We start from the raw sequence: 12,087 nt of genomic DNA, 5'->3' as shown, positions 1-12,087 counted from the left end.
AGGATTCCGGATAGCACCGATCCAAAAGTTATATGCAGCCAGGCACAGATAATAGATAGCTAATGTAGTCGATTTAAGATGAGCGAGGAGTCTACGGGCTTAATCCAAAATGTGTTGCTTGTTTAATTATTTAATATGAATTGCATCATTCAAGTCACGAGTGTGTCGCGAAGTTGATGGTTTATTGATCCCCTCGCCACTGTCTGGAAGTCACCCTCGTCAGCAACAAGGGGATGTTGTAGACATTTTAGAACTAGGCGGGGCTTCCGGCTTTACGTTTGGTATTCACCGTACGTAACTAGCTACACGGACTAATCTCAAGAGTCAGTTAATTATTGACAAAATAGGATCAACATCAAGCCATAAGAATACGAACGTTAACCTGTGAGGGACAAGTGAAGCCATGGCTGAAGCCGAGGATATTTTTCTTAGAGCTAAACAGCGGAACTTCACTGGACTGACCGAAGGTAGCTAATGTTAGTTAGTTGGCTAGCTGTAGTTAGTTAACTGTACAGGCTGACTAACATCCATCTGTTTTAAAATGTTGTATTCCTGACTGGTTAATATAAAGGATACACAGTTACGAATATGAATGCTAAATTAACCCATCGAGTAACCCAACTAGCTAGCTATCTGTGCTACACGTGAACGACTTTCCCGAGACGTGTCATGTTGTTTACAAAAATTGCTGTTTAGCCTTTTGCCATTTACTCTGCTTTTCCGAGATGAGTGCCAGAACAACACTTCTCATCTGTTCGAATCTGCTCAGCTATAAACTAGCCTTTTCATCAATTCAGTCAAATAATACTTTCAACTCATGAAATATAGCTAGCCCTTGATTTTGAAGATTGATTTACAAATGCCTAACGTTACCTGTAAATGTGAGTTGCATTATTGCCGTTTACCTTATCATAACCCCAAAACGCGTCTCTGCCCAAATGCAATGGCCTATTACACGTGTTATGTTGTATGGAAGACTTAGTAAACACATTATGAATACCTCAGTCTTTTTTTTATTTATTATATAGGCCTATTTTAGGATTGGCTGGTGATAGGAAATCAGTCACTGTCTATTGTAGACCTTTGACCAGTGAACCGACTGGGCTGAATGGCTCCATTTCTGGCCAAGCTTACAGACTGAGGAATTTGATTGTTTAACAACCAATCAGATTCACAGACGGTCTCTTCCTCTCACAGCCTAGCCCATTCATAGACACTAATAGCCATTGATCATGTCACTCAGTTCCATACATTACACATAAGTGATTGTGTAATGACTCCAACACCATCATTAAGTTTGCCGATGACACAACAGTGGTAGGCCTGATCACCGACAATGACGAGACAGACTATAGGGAGGAGGTCAGAGACCTGACCGTCTGGTGCAGGACAACAACCTCTCCCTCAACGTGATCAAGACAAAGGAGATGATTGTAGACTACAGGAATTGGAGAACTGAGCACGCCCCTATTCTCATGGACGGGGCTGTAGTGGAGCAGGTTGAGAGCTTCAAGTTCCTTGGCGTCCACATCACCAACAAACTAACATGGTCCAAGCACACCAAGACTGTCGTGATGAGGGCACGACAAAACCTATTCCCCCTCAGGAGGCTGAAAAGATTTGGCATGGGTCCTCAGATCCTCAGAAGGTTCTACAGCTGCACCATCGAGAGCATCGTGACGGGTTTCATCACTGCCTGGTATGGCAACAGCTTGGCCTCCGACCGCAAGGCACTACAGAGGGTAGTGCGTACGGCTCAGTACATCACCGGGGCCCAGCTTCCTGCCATCCAGGACCTCTATAGCAGGCGGTGTCAGAGGAAGGCCCTAAAAATTGTCAGACTCCAGCCACCTTTGCCATAGACTGTTCTCTCTGCTACCGCACAGCAAGCAGTACCGGAGCGCCAAGTCTAGGTCCAAGAGGCTTCTAAACAGCTTCTAAACAGCTTCTACTATAAGACTCCTGAACATCTAATCAAATGGCTACCCAGATTATTTGCATTGCCCCCCCCCCTTTTTATGCTGCTGCTACTCTCTGCTGTTATCTATGCATAGTCACTTTAATAACTCTACCTACATGTATAAAATTTGATTTGATTTGGACGAAGGCGTCTTCTGTACGGGGGTGTTTTGTTAAGAGCCCATATGCGCAATCTGAACATTAACGTGTCTCTTGCTGTATGGTTTTGGAAGCATAAGGACCTTATCTTTCATATCAGAGAGAAATAATAATTAAGAAAAGGTTAAATTGATACACACCATGATACAGTTAGGGTTAGTGTTCCCACACTGCCATGTCTCCATGTTACAGCACTTAAGGAAGACAGACAGATGGAAGACAGAGGTGAAAACCTGCGCTAATTAGCTATCGAGCGTGCTCGCACACATGTGTAAGCGTAACTGGGTGGAAAGTGTAGTTCTTTGCTCGAGGCACACACAGCCATATGGATCTGTGCAAACCTGCTACAGTAAGTGTAACTTTTTAATTTGAAAGATTCTTTCTCGCTGATATGAGAGTTACGTTCTTTAAACTGTATTTCAAGCGATGATTGACGTTTCTAAATGTTAAAACATAGCTTCGGGATTGTAGTTCACATGGTCTCCCCCGGTAAGCAGCGTTTATAGCTGAGAACCCTTGGGATGAGGCAGAATGCCTTGGGTTCTCGAGAGCAACTCACAATTCTCATCTCTACAAACTTTTTTGTTTTTCAGCACCACAAACGGATGGTGAAATGAATAGGTTTTTCTCTTCAAATGAGAATTCAACAAAAGTTCCATATTTCATTTTTAAATTCTTTTTTAAAGGCCCTCCACTTTAATCGTGAATTATGATTAGTATTGTTTGAATGCACCATCTGTCAGATGAGAAATCTCTCAGATTTATGTTTGAAGTGAAGCTCGCTCAGCGCAGCCGCACAAAGCTGTGTGTACTTATCGGCTTTCATGGGAGCATTGGCTACTCTTTTTCAATTCCTTTTTTAAAATAAATAGTTCACACAGCAGCGACTCCTGAGATACACACACTACTGTAAAGTTTGTGTTAACAAAGATACCAGGCTTTTTCTCAGAGAGAGTCAAAGCTAGGCTGGTGTAAAAGCCTTACAAATCATGTATGTCTCATGAGTCGGTAAACAAGGGGGGGCTTAACCTTTTTAAATGTCTAGTTATGGGAGGAAACAGTTAGCGTGAAACCTAGTTAGAATATACATGTTTCCAATTGGTGGTGGAGAGATTATATATAATATTGATAATATAAGACCAATATTCTCACGGTATGGTATGGATTATTATTTGACCCTGTTGGTCATCTATGAATGTTCTTCAAGATGTTCAGTCTGGCCTTAATGGCCATGTACTCTAATCTCCACCCGGCACAGAACAGAAGAGGACTGGCCACCCCTCATAGCCTGGTTCCTCTCTAGGTTTCTTCCTAAATTCCTGCCTTTCTAGGGAGTTTTTCCTAGCCACCGTGCTTCTACATCTGCATTGCTTGCAGTTTGGGGTTTTAGGGTGGGTTTCTGTATAAGCAATTTGGGACATCTGATGCAAAACGGGCTTTATAAATATATTTGACTGATTTGATTGGTACAGAAGACTGATGCAAGTTGTATTGCAGAATAAGCCTTAGCATAAGTATTTTGCTGAATTGTAAAAGTTCACGCCCCGGTCAGGAAAGTTTTCAACCTATGTAATGTACCAAAGCAGCATCCTGTCTTCAGTGATGATGATATGAACATAACCTTAGACTGAAAATTGTAGTTAAAATGTGTTTGTATTTTCTTTACCTTTGATCCTTCCAAATAGCCTGCTACTTCCCATGTCATGATGGTGCATTTATAGCCATAAAGTAAGACGTCTAATTTGTGTTGTGTTTAATACATCTGATGTTAATGTTAACCATAGGAGCAGGGAATGTTCCCCATTATTTTCTAAATGAAGATACAAAGAGCAAAGTAAAAGCTCTTGCACTGTTGTTCCCAGTACTGGGATTCTCAAGCTTTCATTCGCTGCACAAGCTTCTCTGGAGGAGAGAATGAACATAAACTCATTTGGGAGAGAAATGCATGAAGAGCATGTTAAACATTGAAGATCCTGATGAACAAGGAAGTCCCGCTGTGTACGGCTGTGTGAGTGAGAGAGAGAGAGAGTATATTGTACTGTGTGTGTGTGTGTGTGTGTGTATAAAGCATATAGCTACTTTTTGAGCTGAGCTCAAAGTGAGTGAAGCAATACAGAGTAGAGAGAGCATTTGTTTGTCTTTCCTCTTATATAATATAATTTCATGAAATCACAAGTCCAATACAGCAAATGAAAGATAAACATCTTGTGAATCCAGCCAACATGTCCGATTTTTAAAATGTTTTACAGCGAAAACACAACATATATTTATGTTAGCTCACCACCATATCCAAAAAAACACAGCCATTTTTTCACAGCAAAGATAGCTTTCACAAAACCCACAAATAGAGATAAAATTAATCACTAACCTTTGAACAACTTCATCAGATGACAGTCATATGACATCATGTTATACAATACATTTATGTTTTGTTTGATAATGTGCATATTTATAGCCAGAAATCGTGGTTTTACATTGGCGCCATGTTCAGAAATGGCTCCAAAATAGTGAGAGTATTTACAGATAGCCACGTGAAATACAGAAATACTCATCATAAAACTTTGATAAAGATACATGTTTAACATATAATTAAAGATACACTGGTTCTTAATGCAACCGCTGTGTTAGATTTAAAAAAATAACTTCAGTAAAAAGCACAGCATGCAATAATCTGAGACGACTCTCCGCCATGTTGGAGTCAACAGAAATATGAAATTACATCATAAATATTCCCTTTGATGATCTTTCATCAGAATGCAGTGCCAGGAATCCTAGTTCCACAATAAATCGTTGTTTTGTTTTATAATGTCCATTACTTCTGTCGAATTAGCAACTTTGGCTAGCATGTGTAGTTCACGTGTCCATCCAAATTTACGCTAATGAACGAAAACTTCAAAAAGTGATATTACAAATCGAATAAACTGGTCAAACTCAGTTGAGAATCAATCTTCAGGATGTTTTTATCATATATATCCAATAACGTCCCAAACGGAGCATTTCTTAATATCTATATAACCGATAGCAAGGAAGGACATCACATGCGCAGTGTGCGTGGCCAAGAACTGGCAATATGCCTGACCAGTCACTCCAATGGCTCACATCCGGTCCCACATCAAGCTAGACGCTTCATTCCACGTTCTACTGCCTGTTGACATCTAGTGGAAGGTGTATGAAGTGCATACAGATCCATAAATATAGGAGAATTGAATAGGCGATGCCTTTCACAGCGACCCATTTCAGAATTTTCACTTCCTGTTTGGAAGTTTGCCTGCCATATGAGTTCTGTTTTACTCACAGATATAATTCAAACAGTTTTAGAAACTTCAGAGTGTTTTCTATCCAATAGTAATAATAATATGCATATCATATGATCTAGGACAGAGTACGAGGCCGTTCAATTTGGGCACCAATTCATCCAAAAGTGAAAATGTCGCCCCCTAGTTCTAAGAAGTTAACACATCGTATGGACAGTGGATGGCTGTTTCTGCTGGCCATTTGCATGCAACAAGGGCAATCCGTTAAAAAGGATGTCAGATCTGTCTTAGGTCCTCCCTTCATGCTACTCACTGGCACATCAAGTAGTCTTAAGGTGCAGCCTGCCTGCCTTGTATTTTTTTATGAATATGAGAGTGATTATTGTAGGTTTACGGCACCAGTTAAGCAATGTCCGGATTATGTTCAACACTTTGCAATCCACGCATCAACATCCATAGTTCTGTTAATATATTTAAACCTTTTTCTTTGCTGAAGGGAAACAGGACTGACAACAACCATTACATCAGTGCAGGCTTTTTCTTCAGACCCAATACCAACACCAGATTCAACTAATCAAGAACCAATACTAACACACCAGATTCAACTAGTCAAGGGCTTGATGATGAGAACAAAATCCTGCATCCCAGGGCCAATTTGTAAGAATACTGCTTTTAGGACTAACTTCAGCATGACTTTCATAAATAGAGACAACCGTTGCAATAAAGTATAGTGCATTCGTACCCCTTCACTTTTTCAACATTTGTGTGTAGATTGATGAGGGGAAAAAACGATTGAATCCATTTTAGAATAAGGCTGTAACATAATATTTGGAAAAAGTGAAGGGTTCTGAATACTTTCCACTGTATATTGATTCTATATTTTACCCCATGTCCCTGGCATGACTCTCCCCTGAACACCTCCTACCTTCCCAGATGAACAGAAGGAATGGAGAGGCCCGTTCTGCTTCATCCAGGCTGCAGACCCCCAGCTGGGTCTGATGAAGACCTGGAGGCAGGGGGACTGTGACGGAGGAGGGGACGAGTGGACCGATGAGGTCCAGCTGACCCAGCAGGCTGTGGAGGCCGTCAACAAGCTGAGCCCCAGACCCAAGTTTATGGTGCTGTGTGGGGACCTGGTTCATGCCATGCCAAGTAAGACAATGTTCAAAAGAAACACACCTGAGCCTTAACAGGTGTAAACATGAGGATATTACCTGTATTCGTATGGTAGACATACTGTGTAGAAGAGAGCAGTCCAGTCATGCTTTGACAATGACGGGATCCTTTTTGTGTACTGTCCTCAACGTGATGCCGCCATTTGTATTCAGAACGACAATTGGGAATGGAAGAGTCAAGTCAAAGATTTTTATAACTAAACCAAGATAGACCACAGCCTGTCGTTTCAAATGGGAATGAATGAGCCATAGTGGGCCGAACAAGCAATTAGGTAGGCAGAGCCAAGCAGGAGCTAGCGAGATCCTATTGGCGCATTCTAGCATTAATTTGCATATTTCCTTTGGGGAACGCTACTCCGTGAAGTGCGCGTGTGCAATAACTCAAATCACCTTTGCACTCCTTCTAAACAATGCAACGGGTAAAGTCTACAAAACTTTGTCCACTGTTCGTAACAGATTGTAGTTTTGGGAACAGAGAACTGTATTGCGATCAAATGTTTAATCGATGAGTAAATTAGCAGAATGTCTATCAGAATCCATCTCGTTCCATCTTCTCCCACTGCCGGCCACTGGGCTTCCTCTCACTACCATATTTTGTATAAATGCTTCACATTTATACATCTGGTGAAATATGTCTCTTTGTTCTATCTGTGCTATAGTTTTGCTACGGCAGATTTCATTGCAGCCGTGTGACCATAACAGTTCAATGTCAAGCAGCGTTGTAGATGCATTGTAATTGACATTCTGATAGATCAGTGTGAAGGTCTCTGATATTCCATGGGTCTATAAAGGGAATGGAATATGACTGTTATATAATGATACATTGATTCTCGTTCCCCACTGAGATTCTTCTGATTTAATTTATGCACTCTTGAGAACGTTAGAGGGTTTGGAATTGTTACAGAATGTTCTATGAGATGCAGAAGAATGAGCCGTCTCTTGATACCGGCGGACTTTGTAAACTCCCGCTACCGTCTCTGTGCAATGTTTTATCAAAAATCTATGAATGAAGTGTATGCCTCTAAGCCATTTTTCACACAATGGTAGATCTTGGAAAATTAATGAGTTTTATCTACTCAAATAGATCTGAGGCTGGCTTAGCACAGCAGAGGTTTGTCGGGCCTTAAGGAAAACTTACCTCCCATTTGTCAGTGTAAGAAAAAAGGCCCAAAACCCCATCCTTTCCTGTGTGGTTTTAAAGAGGAGGATAAGTGGGAGAGGTATGCCTGAAAGGAGTTAGTTGGAAGCAGATGCTGGTGGTGAATGCAATTTCAGTGAGGGGCTATAGCTTGGTGAGTGTTTGACAGCCAGCTGACTAATTTGATAACAGGGTAAGAGGAATCGGCAGGCTAGACCCACTGCAGAGATAATATTGTTGCGCGCCAAAGTGCTGCGTAACAACAGAACTACCTTTTATTACAATTAAGGGCCGTGGGGGGCCTTGCCTTCCAGGGGTATGTCTGTGGCTCTGACGTGCATCTGCAGGAGACAGCAGGCGTGCCTGTTTGTCTGTCCAGCTGTGCTGTATACAGTGCATTCGGAAAGTATTCAGACCCCTTGACTTTTTCCAGATTTTGTTACGTTACAGCCTTATTCTAAAATTAATTAAATAGTCTACACACATTACCCAAATAGGGTTGCACATTTTGGGGAATTTTCAGAGGTGGGAACTTTCCGTGGGAATTAACGGAAATATATGCAAATTAATATTAATACCATTTAAATGTATATGTTTTTGTCATTGGATATATTTACCATATCATACGGAGACAGAAACATAAACATTTTATATTTTCATAAGTAGACATAATTGCAAGTGATTAAATCCTTCCAATAGAAATTTAAAAAACTATTTAGTTACGAATTTAACTTTAATTAAATGAGTTGACTCTTCACATGGGATGATTTCACTGAACAAAAGAAAGGGAATATTGAATGATCCCCAATGATCCATCGCATCTCCCAAAAATGTTTTCAACATACCGTATTTTATGTTTTTGATAAAAGTTCTGCATTTTCTTCATGAGTAGTGCGTGACCCTAGGGTGGCAACACATGTATTCTAAATTATTTCAATGGGTCTTTCTCCATTCTGATTGCTTTATACTGTCAATTCAACTTAAAACTAAAATAATTTCCTGCATTTACATCAATTTCTGCATTTCCTGCACTCATTTGAGATAATTTCCACACTGCCACTATATGGGCAAAAAAACTAGGCCTTATTTTTAACCAAATGTTGCAATTACGATTTAGATCAAAACACTTGGGTGAACTTTTGGAATCATAAAAATATGATGTTTATTATAATTCTATAGTTAGAATATAAATAATAGTGGGCACTTTGAATACAGTTTTACATGACAAAGAATGAAAATGCCATGAACGAGTTATTGTGACAGGGTAGGAACCAAAGTTATCTTCAGTGTTTCCTAGGGGACCCTATAATCTTTGGCTACATTAAAATCTTTAGTCATGTAGCCAACATATTCATGCTTTGCCCAATCCTCATTGATTTAGAAGATACTGTTGCACAAACAACATGCTGATTTATCAGGCTGTATTAGCTAGCTACGTTTGCTCTGACTCAGTACTTTTATTTAGTTAGCCAGTTAACTAGCGATTAGCATTAATGGCTAACCCGATTTAGCTTAACTTGTTAAGAAAATACAAACTAGCTGTTTGCAGATGTAAGAAACACAAACTAGTATTGGCATTGACCATGCAGAGTGAACGAAAGTGTCTTGTGGTCAAGCAAGAACAAATGCGCTCCTTGAGTGACGGGGTGGGACTAGGTCTGTGTGTAAAGTGGCACGGAGAGGGATGACTCAAGTAACTATACAAATGGACGTTACACACGGAGTATCACATTTAACAAACCAAACATTCAAATACTTTTAACTTCTAATGGCTGGGGGGCAGTATTGAGTAACTTGGAGGAATAAGGTGCCCAGAGTAAACTGCCTGCTACTCAGGCCTAGAAGCTAAGATATGCATACTATTAGTATATTTGGATAGAAAACACTCTGAAGTTTCTAAAACTGTTTGAATGATGTCTGAGTATAACAGAACTCATATGGCAGGCAAAAACCTGAGAAAAAATCCAACCAGGAAGTGGGAAATCTGAGGTTTGTAGGTTTTCAAGTCTTTGCCTATCCAATATACAGTATAAAATGTGGTCCGATTGCACTTCCTAAGGCTTCCACTAGATGTTATCAGTCTTTAGAACCTTGTTTCAGGCTTCTACTGTGAAGGGGGAGCGAATAAGAGCTGTTTGACTAAGAGGTCTGGCAGAATGCCATGAGCTAAGTCATCCGTGAGAGTGAGCTGTGTTCCTTTTCATTTCTAAAGACAAAGGAATTGTCCGGTTGGAATATTATTGAAGATTTATAATAAAAACATCCTAAAGATTGATTCTATACATCGTTTGACATGTTTCTACGAACTGTAATGGAACTTTTTGACTTTTCGTCTGGACTAAGTGCCTGCGCCTCGTGAATTTGGATTTGTGAACTAAACGCGCGAACAAAAAGGAGGTATTTGGACATAAATGATGGACTTTATCGAACAAAACAAACATTTATTGTGGAACTGGGATTCCTGGGAGTGCATTCTGATGAAGATCATCAAAGGTAAGTGAATATTTATAATGCTATTTCTGACTTCTGTTGACTCTACAACATGGCGGGTATCTGTATGGCTTGTTTTGGTGCCTGAACGCTGTACTCAGATTATTGCATGGTGTGCTTTTTCTGTAAAGCTTTTTTGAAATCTGACACAGCGGTTGCATTAAGGAGAAGTATATCTTTAATTCCATGCATAACACTTGTATTATCAAATCAAATTTTATTTGTCACATACACATGGTTAGCAGATGTTAATGCGAGTGTAGCGAAATGCTTGTGCTTCTAGTTCCGACAATGCAGTAATAACCAACGAGTAATCTAACCTAACAACAACAACCTTATCCACACAAGTGTAAAGGGATGAAGAATATGTACATAAAAATATATGAATGATAAAATAAAGCATGTCTGGTTGGAGGGGTGTATGCTGGGCGACGAACATTCAGAAATCTCTTCCAGTACACATTGCCTGTGAGCATCAGAGGTGAACTAGTTGCATACACAGCTCGAGCAAGACATTCATCAGCATTTCTCTGACTACATGTTCCTCCATTGAGTCAAAAAAAACCTGATTCCAGGAGGACCATGAGCTGTTGCTATCGATAGTGTTTGATTCATCATTTTCACCTCAAATAGAAGTAGAGGGACTTTTGTCAGAGGTTGCTTGTTTTGCTTGTTTTGAGCCCTGAGACTTGGCCAGATGATTCTGCATCTTTGTTGCATTTTTCCCATATGATTTGGCACAGTATTTGCAAATGTACACAGCATTTCCTTCTACATTAGCTGCAATGAAATGTCTCCACACATCAGATAGTGCCCGTGGCATTTTCCTGTAAAGATTAGAAGAAAAAAATAATACAATTCCATGTACAGATAAATAGTTAAGCAGTTAGATTAAACAACTCCTTTGTAAGATAAAGGTTTTAAAATTAAACATGTATGGAAACAGGTGAATTAACACTCCGCAGTTGGCAGGCTCAAGCAAGCTAAAAACCACATAGTAGCAAAAACAAACTAGCAGAGATTGTTAACAAGTTATAAATTATTTAAACACACTTTGCTGTAGGCTACTATTTACTAGTTAACCTGTTATGGCTGCAGGCCGGTGTCGGTACACTTATGACAACAGCCCGTCCAAGTGCAGGGCGCGAAATTCAAAAGATATTTTTTAGAAATATTTAACTTTCACACATTAACAAGTCCAATACAGCAAATGAAAGATAAATATCTTGTGAATCCAGCCAACATGTCCGATTTAAAAAAAAAATGTTTTACAGCGAAAACACCACGTATATTTATGTTAGCTCACCACCAAATACAAAAAAGCAGACATTTTTCACAGCACAGGTAGCATGCATAAAACCAACCAAACTAACCAAGAACCAACCAAACTAACCAAGAAACAACTTTATCAGATGACAGTCTTATAACATGTTATACAATAAATCTATGTTTTGTTCGAAAAATGTGCATATTTGAGGTATAAATCATAGTTTTACATTGCAGCTACAATCGGAAATAGCACCGAAGTAGCTAGAACAATTACAGAGACCAAATTGAAATACCTAAATACTCATCATAAAACATTTATGAAAAATACATGGTGTACAGCAAATGAAAGACAAACATCTTGTGAATCCAGCCAATATTTCCGATTCTTTAAGTGTTTTACAGCGAAAACACAATATAGCATTATATTAGCTTACTACAATAGCCTACCACACAACCCCATTCATTCAATTCAACATTTACATTTAAGTCATTTAGCAGACGCTCTTATCCAGAGCGACTTACAAGTACATACATAAATTTTTTTGTACTGGCCCCCCGTGGGAATCGAACCCACAACCCTGGCGTTGCAAGCGCCATGCTCTACCAACTGAGCCACACGGGGCCCAACATTAGCGATGGCGAA

The 12,087-nt window shown here is 39.8% G+C and overlaps 1 protein-coding gene across 1 annotated transcript in view; it reads left to right on the top strand.

Annotated features, from left to right (window-relative positions):
- Positions 1-284: 284 nt before the first annotated feature.
- cpped1 (calcineurin-like phosphoesterase domain containing 1) overlaps positions 285-12,087 on the top strand; it is a 47,985-nt gene continuing 36,182 nt past the window's right edge. Inside the window, exons 1-2 of the mRNA XM_038992249.1 lie at positions 285-467; positions 6,306-6,524. Of these exons, the coding sequence (XP_038848177.1) occupies positions 404-467; positions 6,306-6,524 (283 nt within the window). The 5' untranslated portion in view covers positions 285-403. The remainder of the gene's footprint in view (positions 468-6,305; positions 6,525-12,087) is intronic.

The sequence above is a fragment of the Salvelinus namaycush genome, chromosome 4, assembly GCF_016432855.1.
Source record: "Salvelinus namaycush isolate Seneca chromosome 4, SaNama_1.0, whole genome shotgun sequence".
Taxonomy (NCBI): domain Eukaryota; kingdom Metazoa; phylum Chordata; class Actinopteri; order Salmoniformes; family Salmonidae; genus Salvelinus; species Salvelinus namaycush.
This window is presented reverse-complemented; position numbering and strand designations above follow the sequence as displayed.